This window comes from Mytilus edulis, chromosome 10, assembly GCF_963676685.1.
Source record: "Mytilus edulis chromosome 10, xbMytEdul2.2, whole genome shotgun sequence".
Lineage (NCBI taxonomy): Eukaryota > Metazoa > Mollusca > Bivalvia > Mytilida > Mytilidae > Mytilus > Mytilus edulis.
The window spans coordinates 26,326,413-26,352,348 of record NC_092353.1 but is presented as its reverse complement, the minus strand read 5'-3'; the positions used below and the strand labels follow the sequence as shown (position 1 = coordinate 26,352,348).

The window sequence follows — 25,936 nt, the reverse complement described above, 5'->3', positions numbered from 1 at the left end:
AATAATTAAAAAAATTCTTAGTATTGCAAATGATTCATACTTTTACAAACAGTAAATTTATAAAAATTAATTTAAGCATTTTTCTTTGTTGTCTTTAAATTTGTCTACTGTATTTGTTATTTATAATCATATTACTTCAATAACGACCACAACAACAATACTAACCATACTAGTAAGTAATACGTGTAAAACTAATTTTTGTGAAACCCTCATGATAGATAAATCAGAAAGAAAGAAAAAGTTAAAAACAAAATTACAAACATGTACATCCGAGCGGGTTTTTTTTCATCCTTAAATTTGATATTGGTATCTAAGTTGACCTAGACTCTATTAACATGAATTCCAGCAAGAAAGATCTTTAATGCTGTTGGTCTTTGGCAGTTTTCTTTTGAGTACCACATTATCACGGTCTGTAGACATTGACCAGCTGTTACCTTTACAGGTCGCCTCAATGTTATTCTGGGTATCCTCTCTTGCTTTTGACTTCTGGTGTGCCGTCTGTGTTATATAATCCCTCACACTAACTCGTTGTCAACATAAACAACTCAACTTTTGTATCTATATATCATAAAAGTGGTAGAATCTTGTTCACATCCTTTGGCAAGGTTCTTGTTTGCATTCTTCTATGATTAAGTTTCGCAAAATCCTCCATAGGATTTCTATGTAAAATGAGTAAAATAACAAAAATACAGAACTCCGAGGAAAATTCTAATCGGAAAGTTCTTAAGCAAATGGCAAAATCAAAAGCTCAAACACAACAAACGAATGGATGACATCTGTCATATTCCTATCTTGCTCATGCAAAGCCCAGATTCCTTTCACGAATTTGGCTATACTTTTTGGACCTTTTGGATTATAGCTTTATCTTTTATATAAGCTTTTGATTTCAAATATTTTGTCCACGAGCATCACTGAAGAGACATGTATTGTCGAAATGCGCATCTGGTGCAAGAAAATTGGTACCTTTAATTTTATTGATACAGGGATTTTTTGATGTAGAAAATGGTAGATTAAACCTGAGTTTAAAGCCATCTTAATTTCACACTTGAATTGAAATATCGACAAGATGTGTGAAAAAAAACCCACAAATATACTAGGTAAGAAGGTTGAAAAATAGGGGTACAACAGTCAACATTATGTTAACCACTATAATACAAGCAAACATGTCAACAGAGATCAGCAAAAAGTCATACAGACAAACACAAAAAATTACCATAGCAAAAACAGTTTGTTTAAGTCGTGATCTGCCATAGACCCAAATTCTGATCAATACGAAAGTATAGACAAGACACAGCTACTGTTAAGTTTGCTAATGATGATCAATTGCATGGATCTCTATTCAGCCTGCATGCTTTGAAGAGCTGCCCTTTGCTTAGATTGCAAACTCGTTTGTTTATATATAGCATCATGATCTCAGTTTGTCCTTTTATTTTTTTTTTATTTTTTGTGGTCTTATTTGAAAAATGTTAGTGTGTATGAAACATTCATCCTAGGTAGTCAGCAAAATCAAGTTCATCAAAATTAGTAAGCATGTCGCATATTATGCCTCTGTGTGTTTTTCAGCAGTTGCTTGTCTCATCCATAGATCAATAAGATGTTGTTGTATGCAATATGTGATGATTTGGTCAATGTAACCTCTCAAAGGGAAAAAAAAAACCTTCTTGTTATTTTCGCAGGACGTCATCACGGCTTAATTTACAATTCTTTCAAAAATGTTTTTTGCCCTGATCTTACACTGGATGGAAATAAGCGGGACGCCGAATCGGTTCTTGTTAAATTATTCAGTGTTCCTTTTTTTAATATTTTATATGATTTCTGCATTCAGATTGTCATCTACAAGTGATTTTTATAATTTTTTAAACTGAAAGTTGCAGATATTATCTAAGCCTTTTTGATTGTTCTGTGTTTGTTTCCAAGTGTACTAGTATTGTGATTCTCTGCTATCATAAGGAGTTCTGTAGGTGCTGGATTATTTAATTAATTGAAATGCTCCGTTCCGTCTATCTGTTTGTTGACTTCCTTTAAACAATTTCCAAATCTTTTCTCATACAGGAACATTTAATGTTGCTGTGCTTTTGCCACAAATAATTTTGTTAGTTTTATTCTGCATCTCTTTTAATTCTTATCTGATGACCGAAGTTTACAAGTATAATCCAATGTTACTTGTCTGAATTCGTTTAAATCTAATATATTCGTCTGCACAATCAGTGATATTTTTTTATCTTTTTATCTTTTAATCATCAATTGCTTTTGCATCTTCTTCATCGAATCAGTTGTCTAAAAGATGGTATAATAATTTACTTCTAATCGAAGTTGTATACACGTTTCTGACTATGTTTTCATACATTAAGGTTTGTTTCTCAAACTTTTTACAAGATCTTGTGTTTTTAATAGACTTGGAATTGAGTTTTATGCTAGCTATTGGATTTTAGCATTCTACTGCAATGATGTTGGATTGTTTTCGTTTGAGTCTGGCAATAATGAGCCTGCTCTCAATTTGCATACATTACATAGTGGATATCGTCATTCTTTTCATCAATATAGTTGATATCTGTTCAATAGAGTCATTAAACCGTAAATGGTAATTGAAGAACATCACCCTAAGCTCGTTTTAACATCTATAATCGACACAAAAGCTAGAAATATTCTTAGATATATAGCACTTTAAGAAGTGAACGATATATAAGTCATATTAAACGCTTTTCTGATCATGACAATGTTAAGGAAATTGAACCAACGCTTTCATAAACACTAAACTAAGTTTGTTTTGTATGCATCCGGTTACATTTGATACAAATATTCAACCTTATTGTCGACGAATTCTGTTATTGTTGATCGCAAGTTAATTTTTAAGTTTGGTGTATACCGGATAAACAATCAACACAGAATCATAGAGCAAGTAAAAAATAAGTTAATAGATAGAGCGATTTTATTTTCTATTAAATTCTTTTTCTTCGTTCTATTACATTGCATTTCTTCTACTTATTTCTATTTTATTTTCGCGACACCTGAGCGACAGTTTTAAATGCGTTATGATGTCAAAACTGAACCAGACGAGCAAACAGTTCAAGTTAGTGATACACTTGATTCTTATCAGTTCACTTACTTATGCTGGCAGCAACAGCATTGACGATGTTTTGATTAAAGTATGTTAATTTATTATTATCCCTGAACTCATCCAAAGCAACACTCTAAGCCATTGTGCATAATAACATGGCCTATGTCACGTATAAAGCAGATGTTCCGGAATTCACTTGTCTGCATTTAATCTCCATGTTTTGTCATTGTATATAGTCGAGTAATTTTCATTTTCCATAGATAAGTATTGTGGTAGTCAAACTCAATATTACGTCGTCACAGTATTTATTTAAATTAGCCTCTCAATACCTTCATAACCATGATGAAAATAATTTTATGAAAAAGTAAAATCACAAAAAAACTAAACTCAGAGGAAAATTCAAAACGGAAAGTCCCTAATCAAATGACAAAATCAAAAGCCCAAACACACCATACGTATGAACAACAACTGTCATATTCCATTTTCTAGATAACATATTCGTCACATAAATACGTCACTGATGGTTTTTTTCCGGGCTGGCGCTAATAGAAATGTTCGTTGTTATTCTGCAGTTTACATGTTGTAACAAGTGACAAATATATAAAAACATTCTTGCATCATTGATCTTTACAGTGAGTTGCTTATAGGTGTTACTGTAAAACTTTACCTATAGCTCAACCTGTTTTTAAAATTGACAATACAATAGGGACATTTAAATTGACCAGTTGGTATTGTTAGATTTAAATCTACCTTGATGCTACCTGTAAAAAAATTTATTCACCTAACCCAAAGTTTCAGCATGCTTTTTTCCTGAACTTTTTCTTACCTAGGATTATTCTATTGAGAGATTTTTATTTTACTGTCATTCAAAATATTAGGAGTTATCAAGCCAAACAAGAATGACTATATCATATATGTTATTTTCTTGCAGTTTATTTAAAATTGCATGGCCTAAAATGCACTACATTTCATCTTAATGTATGCATAGCCACTACTAGCAGTGTTTAATACCCTAAATAATCCAGTCGTAATATTTCACTCACTTTATGAAACATCAAAATCATATTTTAATAAACAATTTCATTTATTTTTTTACACTGATATTTGACATCTCATCCAGAATTCCAAAGTTTTTAAATAATTCCCAATTTTATTCATTTTTCACTACTTCACTAGATTTTTTTCTAAATCCATAGTATAAATTCTGATTAACTTCCCATGATATACATCCTAATTTAACAGGTGCAGAATCTATACATAATTCAGAATCTTGTAAAAAAAAATTATCATTTCCATTACTATATTCCAAATAGTTATCCTCACTTTACAAATATTTTGTAATATTTTATTTATATTTTTACTATATATCACTTGATTTTTCTATATCCACAGTAAACATTTTATTTCATTTCCTATTATAAATTTCCAAATCAAACAATATTTGATCCAGAATTTTATAATGACTATTTCCAATTTCACATTCACTTAAAACATTTCCCCGCGTTAGTAGATATAGGAAGATGTGGTGTGAGTGCCAATGAGACAACTCTTCATACAAATAACAATTTAAAAAGTAAACCATTATAGGTTAAAGTACGGCCTTCAACACGGAGCCTTGGCTCACACCGAACAACAAGCTATGAATATATTTTAGAATATTTTACTTTCATTTTTCACTTTATCACTAGATTAGACTATATCCACTGCATTAATTCAACATTTTATTTCATTTCCAAGATCCCATTTAAATGGTAAATCATCTTAAGTTTGTAATAGATACCAAATTAATAATGATTGTTTTTAAAATCACATTTAAAGCCACAGAAACATGTTGGATGAACTCGCACTATATCTCCTACTTGAATTCCAGTTTTGAAATTTTTTAATCTTTAACATAACTAAATCCCATCGTATGAAAATTTGAATTTCCTTGAGCAAACACAGCATTTTATGCACAAAAGTCCCACTAATATTATAATAGATTTCAAAGAAAAAACACAGCAAGGTATACTCCAAACTTATTTTCGAATTTTACATGTACAACATCATATGTAAGCCCCACAAAACAGTTTGAATGAAATATTTCCTCCTTGATGTCCTTCATGACAATAAAATCTTGAAAAAAACACATCACATTTTAAGAAGCAAAATTCCTATAAAAAATCTAAGAAGTGAATTCAAATAAAATAAATCCAATATTGTATGCACAATGACACCAAAAGATTTCAAACATTGCAAATAATAATCCAAAATGAGAATCTTGAAGGGACATGTGAAGAAATGAACAACATATCCATCTGAAAATTTAAACTGTAAACACCTGAACAGCTATTTCTTGTTTCACTGGCAGCTGGACAATACTATATATAAGGGTTAGAATTTTAAAGAAGCATTTAGTGTGTAAAAACAGTTTAATTTTCAAACATAGTAATACATATTTAATTTAATCTTTTACTGATTTAGAATTTTAGGTAAAAAATAGATAAATTATATATATCAGGGATTTAAAACAATGAAAACCAAAACTATTTTCTTCACTATCAATTTTTTAATAGAATAATCCCAGGTAAGAAAAAGTTCAGGAAAAAAGCATGCTGAAACTTTGGGTTAGTTGAATAAAAATCTTTACATGTAGCATCAAGGTAGATTTAAATCTAACAATACCAACTGGTCAATTTAAATGTCCCAATTGTGTTGTCAATTTTAAAAACAGGTTGAGCTATAGGTTAAGTTTTACAGTAACACCTATAAGCAACTCACTGTAATATAATCTGATAATTATTTTTGTCTATCGATTTACGAGTTTTGAACATCGGTATACTACTGTTGTCTTTATTTATTATATTATTTATTTGTGCGTTTATCTGTGATGTGTGCTCTTGATTTTGTTTGTACTGTATTTCTGTCACAAAGTGTTGTCACTTAAGCGATATCATTTAACATTGACATATAGGCGGGTGGTTTGCCTAGCAATTAAACCAGGTCATTCCACAATTCTTTTCTTAAAATGTCATGTACTTAGTCAGGAATATGGCAGATGTTATCAAATAGTTCGTTTGTGTGTATTTTGGTGTTTGTGTTTGTTGCACTTCATTGCTTCTGTTGTTCTGTTGTTTTCCTCTTATAAATGATTTGTTTTCCTCGGTCGGTTTTAGTTTTTACTCCGAGTTTCTTTTTTCTCTATCGATTTATGACTTTTGCACATCGGTATACTACTGTTGGATTTATTTATGAGTAAGGGATCCCTTTTAGGACTAAAAAACTGACTTAATTAGATTCGTTTGAAACGATATAAATTATGCAGCGCTGTTTAAAGAACACGATATCATTAATATTTTTTGTTCGTGTACTGCTTCAAATGCATGCAAAAATTATAATAAACTTTGTTATAAAGTTTTGCCTTAAAGATGACATTACTTTTATTTCACCTCAACACCAGCTTTCTAATACGGTTATCGTAAAATGAATTACAAATTTTGCACAATGACAAATATATAAAAAAAATTCTTGCATCATTCATCTCTTTAGTATAATCTGATAATTATTGTGTAATTTATTTGGTTCAATCCGTTTATCAAAGTTGACAGAACTAGTATTTTTTACAGATCTTGGTACATGAAAGGCATACGGTTCATCAATGATATTGTAGATGATAAAGGCGAATTTTTGTCTCATGATGCTATTAGTAAAAAATATAACCTGAATGTTACTTTTGTAGACATTCTATCTATTAAACTTGCTATACCACGTGACTGGAAAGATTTTTTATTACAACACATGTCGCCTAACAGCAACTCATTTGGTTTCGTTTTTGAGCATGAGAATAAAAAAATGCCTATCAGTAAATTATTCGCTAAAGATGTATATTCACTTTTTATCGATCGGTGAAGTGTTTCTCCTATTTCACAAAAAAGGTGGGGAGAAAGTTTTAATATAGAAATTAGTGACGAAAAGTGGAAAAATATTTATTCACTAGCTTTTAAATGTACTATAGAAAGCAAACTACAAGCTTTCCAATATAAATTGTTACACAGAACAGTCTCACATAATTGTCTTCTTGAAAAATATAAACTTTCATTAACCAATGAATGTGCCAGTTGTAAAGAAATAGAAACTATAGAGCATAATTTTTTTGAATGTGCAGAAATAAAACAATTTTGGAAAGAATTTTCTAATTTGTGGTATTTAGTATTTGGAGTAAAAATATTTTTAAATAAAGACAGTGTAATTTTCGGTGTATTAAATTCTGATAACATAGTTTTAAATTATTGTATTTTACAGGCAAAGTATTACATCAACTGTGCTAAGAACACACAATTACACAGACTGTTAATATCTGTGCAAGCGTTTCTTAAATTTTTGAAAAGAAGGCTGGAGATATTAGAATATTTATATCTTTCTAAAGACAAATACGAGTCATTTAATTAAATTTATTTTTGATATGATCATATATATTTAATGTATTCCAAAGTATCCTTAAGAGGTATCATATACTGAGTATTCACATCATTTACTTGTAATTTGTTTACTATGTCTTATTCGTAAAATATCAATAGTATAACAATGCCATAAAAATATCATGTTATTCACTTATGTATTGTAAAAATGTATGTATGCACTGTAGTTTGAACACCAAAAAGATCAATAAAAAATAAAAATAAAATTATTGTGTAATCATTACAAATTTCAAGTTTTTAGGCCCTATGCAAAAATATGTGTCAGCCCTACACGAACCTGTCTCTATTATCATAGTGGGACAATTTGCACGTTTAAAAATACAACAGTTAGGTTGCTTTAAGTAACTGTGATCATCCTTACGATAGTGTTTGTTACAGTTCAGTTATACCATCTCATCTGGCCTAGTGTTACGATCCAGTTCCCCCATTCCACTCTGAGCAGATTGTGCCAACATTTGTGATTAAAATGATGCCCAACGACATCATCCTTGACAATTATCAGTACTTGAATCATTTCAGTGTGGAGGGCCACACATGATTGTGGCTGGTGTTTACAAATTTGGTGAAGCAGAAACCGAAAACATTTAGATTAGAAACATACCAAGGAACTCCAATTAGGTGGATCAAGAACTTTTAAAATTGTCAATAAATATCGACCTATGTTTTGGGGATAAAGCCACAATCAGCACGTAGTAATTGTGTATTTACATTTTCTACATTTACACGTTTTAAAAGTGCATTTTGATTAGATGCAACCAGTTGCAACTGCAACCAATAAATAACCTTGTTGATTCAAATTTCTATCTTAATCTACAAGGGTTTAGAGGAGGGGACTTGGTTGTTACCCTTGACTAGTGGAAATGCAGTTATACTTGTGTTTTTCTTGTTACAATTTTTCAACGCTTTAATTTCGTTTATTCACTGTTGAAATTTCATAAAAAGGGGAGTTCTCAAAAGTTCTAGAATCTGCACTCTACAGACACGTTGTATAAACACCTGTCCATTAATAAGAGGAAATGTTGCTTCATTTAGCAATTCCCCCACATAAATAAATAAAGGTAACAGTAGTATATCGCTGTTCAATAAACAGAAATCGATAAAGGGAAAACATATCCGGTTACAAACTAAAACCGAGGGAAACACATAAACTATTTAAGGAAAACTAGGGAAACAACAGAAACATTGAACTGCTACAAAAACAACCATCAACATACATAGTAACAGACTACTTCATAACATCGACCATATTCCTGACTTGGTACAGGACATTTAAGAAAAAATGTGTGTTAAACCTGGTTTTCACCCCCCCAATACCACCCACCCTATGATAAACAATTGATACAAAATATGTCTTGTGCCTAAAGAAGGTAAATCCAATAAAAGCCGCTCAGATGCATAAAATTTATAAAGCTTTAATTTCAATTGATATTGATCAATGAGCTTTTATCCTTTAAATTACCTTGTAAACTTATATCTATATTTTTTTGTCCATGATCTATTTATTAGTTCAGAAGCATAAGATGATGGTGATGATTATGTTGCATGGTTGGATTATATCCAGTGGCAAATTAAATACATTTTCTCATACAATTGGATAGCTTCATAGACCAAAAAACCCTGTACGAGAACATATTAATTTGATATACAATGTAAATATAATTTCAAATTTGTCCTTTACCTACAAGTATAGACAAATTTGCTAGTTCACAAAGTAACAGTTCATTAAATGTTTCACCCTAATCTGGACACATTATCTGAAAAGTCTTTGTTCTTACTCCTTAATGCTAAATAATTAGTGATGAAGCAAGAAATACCAATTATTTTCTTTGGTCTAGTGGGTGATCAAAGTCACAACCTCCCATACTTAAAAGTAAAATCAGAAAAATACTGAACTCCAAGGAAAATTCAAAACGAAAACTTCCAAATCAAATGGCCAAATCAAAAGTTCAAACACATCAAATGAATGGATAACAACTATCACATTCCCGATTTGTTACAGGCATTTTCTTATGTAGAAAATGTAGGCGAGTGATATGAGAGCCAAATTTACATTTTTAATGCACCTACCTAACACACGGCTAAATTATATATCACTGGAAAGCTAAGAATGTGTACTTTCTAAATATCCCGGTCGTCAAAAGAAATTATGGTGCATTTTTTTTTTAAATCGAGGTCAAAGGTCATGGGTGCAATTTCAATTCACGGATACTTCCAGTAGAAAAATCGAGTCAAAACAAATGCAAAAACGAAACATTTTTATAGGAATACTGTATTATTGTTGGGAAAATATATTTCAATCACAGTATTAATTAATTTTGGTTGATTTTAACGGCAACGCATGTTACGTAATGTTTTCTCTCGGAGTCTTTGAAAATCAACCATTAAGTCACACAAATGTATCTGTAGTCGCCTTGCATTATCTAAATCTTATAATACCTCCATATCATTTGATGCACGTATTTACAAACATATATCTGCAAATTTGATATAAATAATTCGAAACAAAATATTTGAAGCATGGGGAAAATATAACATATGACGTATTTTTAATTGTTCAGAAAAGTCCCATGATGAGCTGTACATTAAAATTGAGGAAGCGTATGGTCTCCTGTTAGTTTGAAAGCCTGCCAACCGCTTCAAGATCAGACAACCATAGGGGAGATTTTTATATTATTGTAGTGCAATATGTTGAGTCTGGATCATACCGCAATTTCATTTACGTCACTAAATCAGATGTGATAAGAGTACTAACTAACATTACTAAAATGAGTAAAGTGCTACTAGTATATTTATATCAACAAATTGACAATTTTAATATAAAACATCACAAGGAAAATATGATCACTCGTTGTACGTCAAACTGTGTTTGATTTTACTTTAGTCGGCCGCCGTGTATCTTGAGATATCTAATTAATCAAACAACACTTGACAAAGTAGTTTGTACTTTTTTTTCTAGTGATGACGTTCGGCTACTATGGCACTAAGTATTACTTTTTTTATATCTTGTTTCACCGCTTCAAACGGAGGAGAAAGTTATCTTAATATTGAATCTTTTATTTGGCTTTCTTATGTTTAAATACCGTTAGCGTATAACCTAAATGATCGAAACGTCGGACCAATGGGATGTTGGACCATTTAGGTGTCGGAATATTGCGATATCGGAATATTATAGTTTCATTTTAACTTGTAATCTCATCATTCTTATCGGTCAACATATCCATACAAAGACAACTTCCTTGGCATGGGCATATATCAGTACAGCAGAGGTTTTGCTCAAAGCGGACACAAGATATACTATATACAGATTGAATCAAAAATTGGGAATGGACATGAAGGATTTGTCAAAGAGACACCAACCCGTTTGAAAAGCAGGCAACGGCCGAAGACCACCAATGGGTCATCAATGCAGCAAGAAGCTCCCAAACCCGGAGGCGTTCTTCAGCTGGCCCCCTAAACAAAAATGTACTAGTTTGAAATGATAATGAATGTCATACTAAGCTTCGAAATATACTCAAGATTTTAAATAAAAAATCATACAAAACTAAGAAAGGCCAGAGGCTCCTGACTTAGGACAGGCGCAAAATTTCGACGGGGTTTAACATGTTTTTGGAAATCTCAACCCTCCCCCTATACCTAAACCAATGCGTAAACAGATCAAATCTTGTAGAAAGTTGGATGACATCATACCGGTCCGATGTTGCCTTTTAGCCAACCAAAGTCATACGGAGAACTTTTATTGTTTCTGTAGTTAGGTCGACATTATCTTGGATAAAATTTTGACCCCCAGAAGAAAAATAATGCCATGTAGAATGTATGCCCCATTTTCAATTTTTCTTATCTCCTGATCAGTCAAACTTGTTAATAATTCTCAAAGGTGTCCATAAATTCGGTGCATTTGTAATGATAAGCCTAAATGAAAAAGAGTAAAATATTTATAGATAATATACAGTCTACTAAAGCCATACATCTAAGAACTTTGTCAATAGGAATATCGTTTGCTTTATTAACTGCTGCAAATGCGCCATCATCCAAAAGACAATACAGAAATGTTTTTAAAGCAGGTGGCATAATTTCAATTGTATAATCCAGTGAAATGTTTTTAGATAATGGATATTCATCTGATTGGATTACAACTTTACCCTATATCTTCTTCCGTAAAATACTAGTAGCTGCATAAAGTGCTTGCAACCAGTTTCGCAGTCACTGCTCAGATCTTTAAATTTGACAGACTGTATATCACAGTCATTTTAAACGGGTAATTTTCCGCCATTACGGCATACAACAAAATTATAGAGCTACTGTATACAATATTGGATGTACCTTGGCCTTGTTGAGGCTGTATACATGTATCTATAAATTGACCATATATTTTTAGTTTTTGTTGAAGCTGATAATATGTTGTGTAGTTTTCTCGGCGGATATCCTCGGGCAGAAATTAAGCCCGGTTAACTGATCAAGTAATTAAAGTTGTCAACCAGAATACTTCTTTGTGTACAGGCACGTCATCTTTAATCGTCGAAATGTTAGTAAAAGCTGTTTTGTGTTCAGAATTAAATAGCTCTTTACTTTCTGATTTCAAATTTTGTAGCAAATATTTAGCGATGCAAGCTCGATGGTATAAATATTTAATAGTATAATTATCCAATCTAATTAAAAACCGATCTCTCATCGCTCCTGTTTCTGATATGTCCCACGCGACATATCAGAAACAGGAGCGATGAGAGATCGGTTTTTAATTAGATTGATAATTATCATGAGTTATTTTGTAAATCAGATCATTGTAGGGGATATATGTAGTAACACTCAATACAGCTTGAGTTAATTTTGCTCCTCAGAGGATACCTTATGAAGGCTTTATACTTTATATTTGCAAAATATACAAACCGAGACAAATCAGAATGAGTTGTAGATCTTCTGCCCTCGTTGATATATTAGAAGAGACTGGTCGGTAGAATTGGTACAGTCATGTAGTACAAAGTCATTGTACAGACAAAACAGAAGATGATAGGTTTTGCTTACTTTTGAAATATTTATAGCTACTCTTATGATATTTTGTATTTTCAAATGGGATGTTTTCATTTTTTTCATATTCATCGACCAGTCTTCTGTAAACTTCATCTTTTCGTTTTCCCACTGCGGCAATACAACTGTATCTTCATTTAAGTGTTTAACTACATAGTTTCTATGTAGTAAATACATGATAGACTATACATCTGTGTCAATCAATGGATAGTTTTTGCTTTTTAGCATAGAAAGGGTTTCATTGTGAACTGGACTGTGAAAATTTGACACGACTCGGAAGATTTTCTACAATTTTCCGATACGATTCCTTATTTAGAATGGGGTGAATTCTACAGAACTCAAAAACTATGTTTTACTTTGATTTGATCTTAATTTCGGACGATTTTATATCTATTTAAGCTACACTGAAGTTAAAGATAGAAAAAGAACCGTTTAAATATGATTTATCGTACTCTAATAGCACTATTAAGTACACGGAAATTGACTAATATATTCAGTAAAAAAACGATAACGAAATAGATAAGGGATTCCGGAAACTATAGTGATTTTACCCAACATCATAAAATTACAGAAATTCGTGATTTTAAGAAATGTTGAGATAAAGTCTTGACTTTGAATGAAAAAACGATAACTGGTGAGTAATTTGGTGTGTTCTAAAACGGATAGAGTGCAAAAGCATTTAATAAAAATTTAATTGTAGATCCGAAAAGGTCAGGATTATGAAAAATTTTCGTACAAAATGTCAAATATTTAGAAGGAATGCAAAAGCATGCGGACTTACAGTTGTAAATATTGTTTTTCATTATCTTAAGAATCTATTTCATTTAATTATTCTGTCTAAAAGAAGAGATACGACTAATTTCCTTTGCTTGAAAAACATGTCGTAATTTTATAATTTTCAACTAATTTCTGAAATAAACGTTAATTTTACAAAAACTGCACCGTACGATTTTGTGACGACCGGGCAAAAATCAAAGTTAAATCATTATTCTTTCATTTAAAAAAGAAATTAGCCGTGTGTTAGGTGGGTGCATTAAAGTCCTTAACTAGACGTCTTTTTCGAATATTACACTCGCCTAATGGTGGATTTAACCTGGTTTCAAAGCTACCTAAACTGCTCACTTGTATATGACAGTCGCATACAATACATGCATACTACCACAAGAACCCCTTTGTGATTCCAGGAACACATACTACCACAAGAACCCCTTTGTGATTCCAGGAACACATACTACCACAAGAACACCATTGTGATTCCAGGAACACATACTACCACAAGAACCCCTTTGTGATTCCAGGAACACATACTACCACAAGAACACCATTGTGATTCCAGGAACACATACTACCACAAGAACACCAAGGTGATTCCAGGAACAGACCAAATGAAAACAACTAAAAGAGAGGACTTGGTAAAATATAATGAAAACAAGAGTTACGTATTATTAGCATGGTTTATTACTTACTGTAAGCCATTCACCAAAATATATTTAGAAATACTGATATATTTCATCTGAATCATACAAACATATACAACATGTTGACAACAATACACAAATAATAGTCTCCTGTCACAATCAGACTTTTTAACTTCTGTACCAAGTAAATAAAATAAATAATTTGATATTGGAAAAGGATTATTGTTAAATTATTTATGATTTATAGATTTAGTATGAAAACAATGAAATATTCTGGGTACTATGTCAATTGCATTGCCTTTTCTGAAAAATCAAACTTGGGATCATCTTTTGTAATTGTTTCTGAAAGACTCTTGTACTTAGTTAATAGATGCATATGACAGCAATCAATTTACTATTTTAACTATGATCTCAAATGCATGAATAGAAGGGTAAAATTCTGATGACAGTAATTTATTTGAACAAAATAAACATGTCTACTGACTAACTTAATTCTAGGCAGTTAGCTCAGGTTTAAATTTTGATGTTATCTTTTTATTAAAAAACTAACATAATTGACTTGATATATTAAATAAAACTTTCTGCAGGTTTAACTGAAACTTAATAGTTGCATACATGTTATCACCATTAAGTTATAACATTCAAGGTATTACCAGTTGGTTGACTAAATGAAATTATTTTTGAAAGGACATTATGATTTATCAAAGCAGCGATAAGGATCTGATAGTATTTGCTGTTTTAATGTTATTGCCTAGAGATTTAATTCTTGAGGAAAGTGATCAGATTTCAGAACTTACAGATACACTTCAAACATTACTTTTTCCCTTGCAAAAAGGGTGTGAAATAAGGAAACCTTGACTGGAAAATTATAGTAATGTTACATGTATGCAAGTTCAATGCCAGGAAATGTTTGAATGAGGTATATAATGTTTATACAACACCATATTAAAGCTGCTGGGTACATTTTAACAAAAACGTACACAAGGGAATAACAATTTCTATATGAAATATAAATGCAAATTGGTTTTCTTTGTTAACAGTGGACGGCTGAACAAGAAAATAAGGTTATCACAGACAGAAATAGATCACAAGGCTTTGACAGTATTTATATATTATCTTTAACACAAAACAAAAACAAAATCACTCAGTAACTAATAACAACTAATCTTAATAATTAATAGTACATAATATATAAAATCACAGAGAAATAAATGCATTAATGAGGTTTTCTTTACATTTCTCTAAGAGTGCAGTTAATATAACAGTATATGCATTCTTAACAAAATTTAAATGCTTTAGAGCAAAGAAAAGTGTTGTGTGATCACTAGATAGTTCCAAGGACTTTTTTTCACTCATTTAACGTCCAAAATGTTCACTCAAAAACAACTCTCCACAGATTTGGCAATAAGATTACTTTTTAATTTTGCAAAACAGGTATAAATATAAAAAATTTCCAAATTCTGACAAATTCAATATAAATATCCTTATTGATTCAACATTTGCTTGAAAAGGAAAAACAAATTGTCCAAACAAATTAACTTGCAACTGTTTTACTTCTTTCATCAACATTTATTGTTCACCTTACTTTGAAACTAAAGAAATTGAATAACATTAGTTGGAAGGAAAAAATTTCTTCCTGATTAAAATCTGTCTAACAATTAGTACAGTAAAATGTAGTTTTACAAATAAAATCAATCACATTTAAAATGCTGTAATGAAAGACATTTTTAATACACCAACATATGCCTGGAAGACATAAAAGATACATCTACAAATCCTAAATTTGATATTTAAAGAACTGACAATTTTGAGGGATCTATATACTTCTTATAGAAAATTAGAAAGGATAAATTTTGTTGGAATTCAGCTTGGAGGGATAAAAGATTTGATTTGATTTTTTTTAACTCCTCTTTGAAACTCCACTTTTAGTCTATTTCGTGGCGGCCTGTTTCTATTGATGAGAACCCAGAGTACCAGGAGAAAACAGAGGGATAAAAGAAGATTGAGTGAATAACAGAATAATGTCCTATAATATCAGGATGTTCATCATTCTAAGAAATACAATACTGTGCATCAAGAAACAAGTTTTCTTTCAAAACTATAACTAAGTAAAACAAAGAATAAAACATGAAAATAAGCACCATAAAAAACTGTCTGTCTAACAGCTTACAAGTTAGTACACATATTCAGAAATACATATACATGTATGTTACATAAACAAAAGAAAGATGAAATGTTTTTTCCTCTTCTAAGACTTTGTTTGCTCAAATAATGTGTTAACTTATACAATCAAATAAACAAATAAATGCAACTTAACTTTAACAATGTCATTTATAGCATCAGAATGGAATAATTCATTCTAATGTGGTCTTACACTGAAATATGATATGTACAGTAAATATATACACTTCAATATAAAGGCAGTTGCTTTTATTATTTACAGTAAAACCTGTAATTAAATTCCTGTTATAAACATGAAAATCATATCTTAGTGAAAATGACAACATTATTTCATCACCAAAAGACATAAGATAGGTGTAATCATATCTAAAATAAAATTTAAAAAAAAAGTATAATATTACTATTTTCTGTAATTCTTAAGTATGATACAAAAGTTTTCGTATCTAATTTAGATTGAGTTTTAAATTTCAAATCAACTTATAAATGCAATCAAATATTAATTAAATGTTTGGAATTTTGTCATTATATTAATAAAATTATCTAGGGGAAATAATAATTATGTACAATGAAGCACTGGCAGTTGTTTCTATTTTATATTACATACATTGGTGAATTTTGTCTTTAAAATGTTTCTGTACAATCTAAACATCAAGTTTAGTACTGCCTACCTAACATTGCAAATGGAATAGCGATGCATTTAAAATTTCACTATTTTGCAAATTTCTAATATGACTGACATCATGTATGAAGAGCAAATTTAAATGGTCAATTTTATGGTGAAGGTGATAAGTTGGCAGGCAACATAAAAGTGATGGTGAATATGATAAGATGGTAGGATATGACAATTCTACGGTGAACATGTTTAGATGGCAGGTAACTACAACGGTTCATATTGTCTGAGTCTGGGCAATGACATGCTATGATGGCTAGCTACATTAACTAATATAGTTGATGTTATGACGGTGGTTGTTTCTGTGATTTCTGTAACTGTGCACCAGATAGAATCGGTATATGATGAATACTTGACATCCCCTGCCTCTGTTTTCTACTGAACATGCCGATCATTTCCTGTAACTAAAACATACAAATACTTTATATAGAACATTTAAATAGGAAAGCAAACATAACTAAATTTTACTCACAATTTATTTTTGGTTTGTTTGTACAACTAAACTTCTTTGTTGACAGTTAAATAATTCAACACATCATCTGTAGCAAATTTCAAACACTGCTAATAGATATACTGTGTTTGTAATGTTTATCAAATTATCGTATTTAATATGTATTTCAAGTTGGTACCTCTATTCAAGTAAAGGCCTTAGAATAAGTAAAACTTTGGTATATACTTTGGTCCAATGGCGGTCTATTTAAGTGTAAATAGTTTTATCCTTGTAGATATGAAATCTTATTTGATGGTTTTTGATTGTCAATTGATATACGGTATTCTCCCATTTTTGTCACATTTCATCTTAGCATTTACTCTTATTGTAATGTTTGTTTTTTAAAAATGCATTGAAAAAAAAGTTTCTACATGTCTTACAGTCACCCCTTGAAGTCATTTAGTTAAGCTTATTGTCCTTTTGAAATATTTTTGCAAGACTACCTTCATATTTCATGTACCGACTTTTGACTCCGGAATACATAATTTGTCGACTGGTTACCTTGGACATCATGGTACTGGGTCAAGTAAGAGCAACCAAAATAAGTAAAATCAAACATATAATTGGTGTAATTTGAGGGGGAAAATGTTAAGCAGGTATTTTCCCAAAAAAATTGTACTGATTGAAAGCTTGGTTTTACTTCTTTGTCTTGCTCTCACCTGACTTGGTACCATGATGTTCAAGGTAACCAGTCGAGAAATTATAAAACGAAGTCAAAAGTCGGTAATATGAAAATAGTCTATTAAAAACACAATTCATCAAGTTTATGCTATAGTCTAGGAACTAATCAGCAAAAAACAATGGAACAAAAATTCATAATTTAAACTGAAACTGCTTTGTAATGTCTGTCAGGTCCATTTGATTTTATCTAGCTTTACAATTCTATTTCACACATAATCAATATTATATTAAATCAAAACAACCATTCAATGCTATATATGTATACATTCTGATAATACAAGACTATAAATAACAGCCATTTAACCTAAAAAAAAAATCTGATTGAACAAAATTGCTTTATAATTAGCATGTTAACAGTTCTGGAATATCTTTTTTGTGTTTTAATTAATATGACTGGCTATACAAGACTAACATTATATTATACAAAGCAATTACTATTGCTTTTAAAAAGCCTATGAATACATTCTGATCTATAGTTTGACAAACTAAGGGTGACAGAGTTTTAGTTTAATTAATCACATTTACTCCACAAGGACATTGGTTAGTTTACATTGATTCATATTACTTTCATATTCTTTGTGTAAAAAAAATGAAAAATTGAAGAAAAATATTTCAGACAAAACTTAAAAACAAATATATCAATAATCCTAAGATTTAAAATAAATGTATACCCATAATCATATTTAATATGAAGTATCAGCCTACTATTGAGAAAAATTAAATACTTAAGAAGTTAATCAATTTGTCTGTTTTTTTTCCCTATAGTGAACATCCCTTATCAATGTCCAGTACAGACTGCACATGTATTACCAATGAAGAAGCCCTGTCTTTCCCTTATTGTTTGTCATCTACAAGTGCATAACTAATTCTGGTAAAGATGATAGTATTATTTTTACAGAAACTATTTGCTTAAAAAGAAAAGAAAACTTGACCCAATAATTTATTTTAGACCCATAAAAGGGAGATTAAAAACAATTCTCTTACCTTACCGATTTGTTGTGAATTATATCTTACTGTAGCCTTATATCTTAAAATAATTTGTGTTTCAACTAGAAACAGAAAAAAAAACCCTTACACCTGCATTATTAAGGATTAACAAAAAAAAAAATTAAATTTAGATTAACTGACACACAATTTCTTTATTAAAAGGAAAAGGTTGAAGTGAATGTTAAAAATGTTTGTGACATTATTCTGACAGTGATAAAAAAAATAGTTTCAAGAACACACAATAAACAACTCATGCACTCTGTTTAAGCTTAAGTTGTAATAAAGCAAATAAACTAATACTGCTGAAGATGAAGTCAAATCATAGCATCTAAATTTACAAGATGGAAGGGTGGGGTCATGTTAATAGAGACAAATTCTTTTCAAATCCCCTTGACAGCTGAAGATGTGAATAAAGTAAGATAATCATCAAATATATACAGAAAAGAGAAACTATCTTTTCTAGATCTTGAGTATACTGAATCCTTTACTGAGTTATAATATTGTAAGTTCATTGCATTAAAGTGAAAGAAAGAGCCAGGCAATTAAATTGACCAATAAAATATCTTGATATTGAAAAACTGGTGACTTTCAAAACTGGGGGATATTGTATTCTTTTTACAGCAATATGCCTTGATTGTGTAGGTAAAGGTATTAGGTTTGACTAGCTTGCATGCTAGCTAAACCGTGAAGGTATAACTAGGTAAGGAATTTTACCCTCCTTTTGGAGTAGTCTAGTCCTATGGACAGATAGATCAGTTATCTGTTGGACTTGTCTACTTTTAAAGGAGGGTAGTATACACAACCCAATAATGACTTCACAGTTCAGCTAGCAAGCAAGCTAACAAAAGATATTACCTTTACCTATACACTCAATCTGTTTTGCTGTAGTACAAAATATTCAACTTATAAGGTTACCACCCATCATTATGTTCCTTCTCCCAATGAATTATGGCAACTAGTTTTTCCCCATATTTTCTTCATTTTAAGGGTCTACCTCATCTATATCAATAAAGACAAAAATGTTTCTGAAACGAGCCACACCATGATTTGATATCATCTCAGCAGTCTATTGTAAAAGTGTAGTAGCTTAAAAAAAGGAAAATTAACTGCATCAATGTGAAAATACCTTCTATTGTAACTGTATAGTTATTCCTATCAACAAAGGATGTATAACAATTATAAACCTACTGCTTTATAAGTCTATTGGTCTTATAAAGACTTTAAAGTCACCCCAGAATTTCATTTTCGTATTAAAAGTAAAACAAAGTAATAACAAAACTAAATCTTATCATTTCACCCAATAATCCCTTGTGAACTTAACTATACAATTTTTTCTGATTCAGAAATTTTTGTGGATATAACCTTTAGAATATAAAAAAATTACTACATGCATCTTTACCAACCCTATAAAATCGTGTTTTTCATTTCTTCCAAAATATATGTACCAAAAACTCTCTGTCAAAAAGACTTAAATAAACTAAAGTGATCCCAATCCCTTTAATTAAAAGGTTGCAATAACAGAATGAAACAACATTTTCAAATATGAAATAAAATTACAATTTTCTCTTTCAGCGAAGCAAATCAATTTCTTAAAGTGAGACAAAACTTGAGTACAACACAAAAAGCTGATATCTATAAATAGTACATTAAATATACTTACAGGTACTTGTTGGTAGTGGGGGTCTCCCTGAGCCACATTTGACTTGTCGTTTATGTTCTCCTATAAATAGACAAATTCAATATTAATGGGCATGACAAAACCATGTAAATTTTATAATATTTGTGTCCAACTCTATGAGATACATAAATAAGTTTCTTAGGGACAACTTACTTGGTAGTGTAATATCACATATAGCTCAAGCAAGCAATATGCCCAGCATGTGTAAAAATGATGAATGAAAAAGTAGTCTGTTTGTCCTTAATCTGATTGGATTATACAGTTTCAAGTATATATCTACTTCAATAACTTTCAATCACAATGGAAAACATACATAATTCATCAAGAAATGTGATATGAAATTGAAATGTGATTGCAGTTTATAATATATCAACAGTTCTAAACAGAAAGGAGTAGGTCCAGTAAGACCCCTTTTGGCCCCAAAATATAGCAGTTTTACAAAATTGTTAAAATGTAAACTTTTAGTTATTTATTGGACAGTAGAATGCTTCTGCTACAGAAATATGGGCTGTTTTTGACTTTACAATGCACATATATATCGGGTACTAGCACCATTAAGTCATGCTAAATTACTGAAATCTTCACAATTCTAGTATTTTAGTTAAATTTTAGACGGTTTCCGTGCAAAACAAAACTGGCCGCATTCGTGTTCATCCTAAATATAGAAATGTAAGATGAACACGGATGCGGCCACTTTCATTTTTGACAAAAACCATCTTAAAAGTGACCATTTTCGGCATATTTGGAAGATTTTTCATATTTGAGCTTTAGTCGGATCATTTTTAATGACTAAATTAGTTAAAGGGAAAATTCATGATTTTTTACTTATGGTTTAAATATGTTCATTATGACATAATATATATATTCACAAAGTTTTATCGCTAATAGTGCAGTAATAAAGGAGAAATTCAATAATTAATGAAAAAATATCAACTACTTCCTGTAGGTCGTGATGTTTTCTCCTGATTTTTGCATGCCGGGATTTAAAATACAATCATTAAAAGTCTTGGTTTTTAATCATATTTTAGCGTAATCGTAAGCGCGCCGATGACTTATGCTTTATCTAATAACCATCCGATAATAAGAAGATAAAACGCACAGACGTTCAATTGTACTCATTCGTGAGATAAATTATCTATGTTAAACGTATATATTCGAATTATTTTTGTAGACAACACAAAAAGTTATAAATTTATTTTTAATAAATGCATTTTCGGACTGATAAGGTGAACAAATTAAAGTACAATAATCTGTAAAGACAATATGTTGGTGTACTCTTATTGACCTTTTACTATCTCTGCTATGACTAGGTTTATACGATGTGTGTATTCACGGTTCTGTGGCAATTCTCGTAGATGGCTTGTTGAAAGGTAAATTGTTATTTGCACTTCGGTATTTAACCACGCCTCTAGGGCACACCTTGCCAGGTGTGACTGTCTATTCGGATCAGTGGTAGCATTTAATACACACATTAAAAATACATATTCAAGTTGGTGACAAATAAAAATTGATCGCCGTAGAATTATTTAATTATATTTGGTGCTATTATTTATTTGAATTCAAATAAGTTAATTTACTAAGAAATACACGATTTTCGGTTAAAGACGGGAAACTTAATTCATATGTCAAAATGAAATGATATACAAGTCTTGTCCTTGATTTATGTCTCATAAAAAAGGGGGATTTAGAAATTAGAAATAGCTTTACTAATTCATTTTTTTTGGTCTTTATTAGACGAAAAAATATACGAGAACACTTACATTTAGACTTTTGAAAGCCATGTATTAATTAATATCTGAAACTATCTGAAGATAACTCTACCGAAGCGGAAAATAATATGTACGAATAAAGAAAAAAATACTTTTGTACTTAAGAGGTTTAAAAAGTTGACAGGAAATATAAGGATCTTCATGGAATGGAATCGAAAAATTACGAATAGATATTCTTTTCAAGTGTGAAAAACGTCAACCAAATTTATTCATAATCGGGAACGTCCTTATTAAAATCTGAGACATCTATAATAGTCGTCGTCTCCCAACGTATATATATACTTAAATAACTATTTGACCAACGATGTTTAAAATTAAAAGACAACGAATTTAATGTTATCTTTCCATATTTTTGAATGTTATTATAAGTCTGTTCAACTTGCAAGAATACCCCTAAAGTGGACAAATATCCGACAAGCAGTTTATTCTTTAAATTGCTGTCACTGAATATCAAGAAAGAAAATAAATTCCGAAATTGATACTCAATAGTTTTCCTAGAAAATATTCACATCCCTTGGGAATTATTAGTGTACGTCCAGTTGCATATATTTTACATGAATGTCGGAACAATTGTGATGATGACGAATTTCGTCCTTTATTCGAGAACAATCTAATTGGATATATAAATCTGTGAGTTTACTATGTTCTTAACTTCGATGAACCAAAGCAAGCTATAAATTGACCTGTATTTAAATCAAATTGTTTCTTTTTTTCTTCTTCTTCTTTTGGTATACAATAGTCTACCGAATTCGTTGATTACATACTGTTGGCATACGTGGACTAGTCTATTTACAAAACTTTTACCACAATTTACACAAAATGTATGTTTCTTTCTTATGTTCAATGTATACATGTATACATATTTTAAATTGCGCTACTGACTATAGTTCCGTAACTTTCTACCCAGGCGTATGTATACACGAATCGTCGACAAGTGCGCACATTTTTTTAAATCAATAATTCTGGTATGTTCCAATCTGTCCTAAACTATTGACAACAAGTATTTTCCCAAATTAACCCTTGGAAAAATATGTAAATAGATTTGTATTTCTTCAAATTTTTTGTTTTGTATTATTTTTTTTTTATAAATAATATTCTTTACACCAGAAATGTTATTTATAAACAAGCGTATGAGTTCAGTAATGACTAGTATATTATATCACTTTCGGACACGCAAAACAAAAATGTATATTATACATGCACCTGATAGTTCAAAATGGAAAGTTATAAGTTACGGTCGTGTACACTGATCAATACCTACAGAAGTGAAACGATGCATGAACTTGCAAGCCCGCCGGACAGGAAATCGATTGAATACCTGGACGTGTCACCTTACACCCCTTCCAATACCTTTGGGAGTAATACCTTTAGCCATGCTGGTGATCAGATGAGGGAAGATCCGAATTTATTTAAATAAAGTTTATTACTTTAAAGAATTATGAACGAATTAGATTTTCGACAACAATTTCCACGGAACACTTATTTATGATTTGAACTTTGACTTTTTAACTAATTACAATATTATCAGTTTAAAAATAACAGACTATATGGTTATTTAAAAAAATAAGACCATTTTCCGTATCAAGTTAGTCAGTCAGATAAAACAACCGTACGATTGACAAGATATCGACACGCAATTACGACTACATCGTTTACTGTAGTTTTGTTCCTTTGTGGTTTATAGACATATCGGGATTTTTCATCGGAGAAGGTGACAAAATGGCGGAGCACAGAGAACTGATACTCAAAATTTAAAATCGATGGTGATCTCTTATTTAGCGGAATAAAACTTTAATATCTATAAATTTGAGCATTTTTATACAGAATGGACATAATATCAATTTTTGATTTTTTTGCGAAGTTTCCCTTTAAAATCTTTCACATAAATAAATTGAATCAAATAAAATAGACACTTAAGTGTTTAAAAAGTGGTGAAAATCTTTCTTCAGATGAAACTGAAATTTGAGGCCAAAATCGGTCCTTACCGGACCTACTCCTTTCGTCAAATCCCTTACATAAATGTTTGTCTCAGTATTTTGAAACTATACATGAATACTGATAACTAAATCTTGGCATCAAGAGTGGGTGGGGATCCCTCATTAAAGAAAGACAAATGAAACGTATGTGAGAAAAAAAATAGTAAAGAAAACAATATATGGTACATGTAGTGGTGTGGTTGTCTTCAACTTATATTCATCTATACTTGGATTTTTAACAGCTTATAGGTCTGGGACAATACAAAAACAGCTTTAATCAGATTCAATACCGTGAAAAATTTGAAAATGAGATGTCTTCTTCTACTAAAAATTTCAACATTAGCACTAATTTCTACAAGATTATAATTTTTATCAATTTGTGAAAAGCTATCAACAATTATGTTAATATGCCAAGACTGATTTGTTATAAGCAAAGACAAACTCTTAAAAGATGATCAGCATTATATGAAGTTGCTGCACTTCAAAGTAAGCATTAAAGAACAAACCACAAAAATGCAAATCTAACCCTCCCCTTATTTAGGATCATAACTTATATTCAATAGACATTAGAAATGGTCAGAAGTTTTACTTGGAGACATATTAGAATTATAGCTAGACGTGATGTTTAACTCACAGGTATTCTTATCTGATAAAGAATAAACTTAAAATTTAGTGGCAAAATCTATTTTTAATGTGGCATGTGATTTCTCATTTACATATATTGTATTGACATGCGTGTTAGTCTCAAGAGGCAACAGACAAGTGGTGTGTCAAAAGTGAATGAATGTAATCACCGAATAATATAACCGGTCATTGAAAAAAATATGAACAAAAGGATGATAGAATGATGTTGTTAGCAGTATGTGATACTTCCTTAAACTTAAAAATTCAGTTGTTGGTGTAGACAGCAATACTTTTGCTTATTTTGGAGACTGAACAAATATCTCAACATTGACCATTTTTGGAGAAAATTTGGCAAGTTATTTGCCTGATTGGTTGACGACTCCTTTTGTGTTCCACTATAGGTGGATCTAAGAAATGAAGATTTTTCAAACAGGGAACATATATGGTAACATCTAACAGCAAGTAAAAAGCACAACCTTGTTAAATATATGACTGAGATGATGTGAAAATTTCGCCTTTAACAAAAACTGACAATTATTCAAAATATGGAAACAAAAATGTGTTAAGATGAAATTCAAGCAATATATACAAAAATTTACCTGCCTGAGGTTTTGATCTACAAGCATAATATCAGTCAATTGACTACCTGAATTAATTTTTTCTTTAAGTGGTCTTTTTTTTAATAATTCTGCTTTGATGAAGAAAAGAACTGCATTGAGGATATGTATTTTTTTCTGAAATGCCGATTAACCAAATTAAAATTGTGATTAACAATAAAAGCTTAAGGTCAAACACACATATTGGTACCACTCATCCCACTGAAATATAATAATGATAAATTTATCCCTTACAAACTGGCAGAAATTTATCAATTATTTTTAGAAGAATCCCAAGAGAGTTTGGTGTTGTGTACCATTAGTTGTAT

The 25,936-nt window shown here is 30.6% G+C and overlaps 1 protein-coding gene across 4 annotated transcripts in view; it reads right to left on the bottom strand.

Moving 5' to 3' along the window:
• Window positions 1-13,977: 13,977 nt before the first annotated feature.
• The window catches only part of LOC139492087 (serine-rich adhesin for platelets-like), an 84,565-nt gene continuing 72,606 nt past the window's right edge, over window positions 13,978-25,936 (bottom strand). For 2 of the 4 annotated variants that reach the window (XM_071280228.1, XM_071280229.1), the window contains 2 exons: window positions 20,625-20,684; window positions 13,978-17,210 (listed from right to left, as the gene is read on the bottom strand). In XM_071280228.1, coding sequence (XP_071136329.1) covers window positions 17,091-17,210; window positions 20,625-20,684 — 180 coding nt within the window. In that variant the 3' untranslated portion in view covers window positions 13,978-17,090. Of the gene's footprint in view, window positions 17,211-20,624; window positions 20,685-25,610; window positions 25,628-25,936 lie in introns of all 4 variants that reach the window. The other 2 variants (XR_011656705.1, XM_071280227.1) reach the window with 2 other exon arrangements.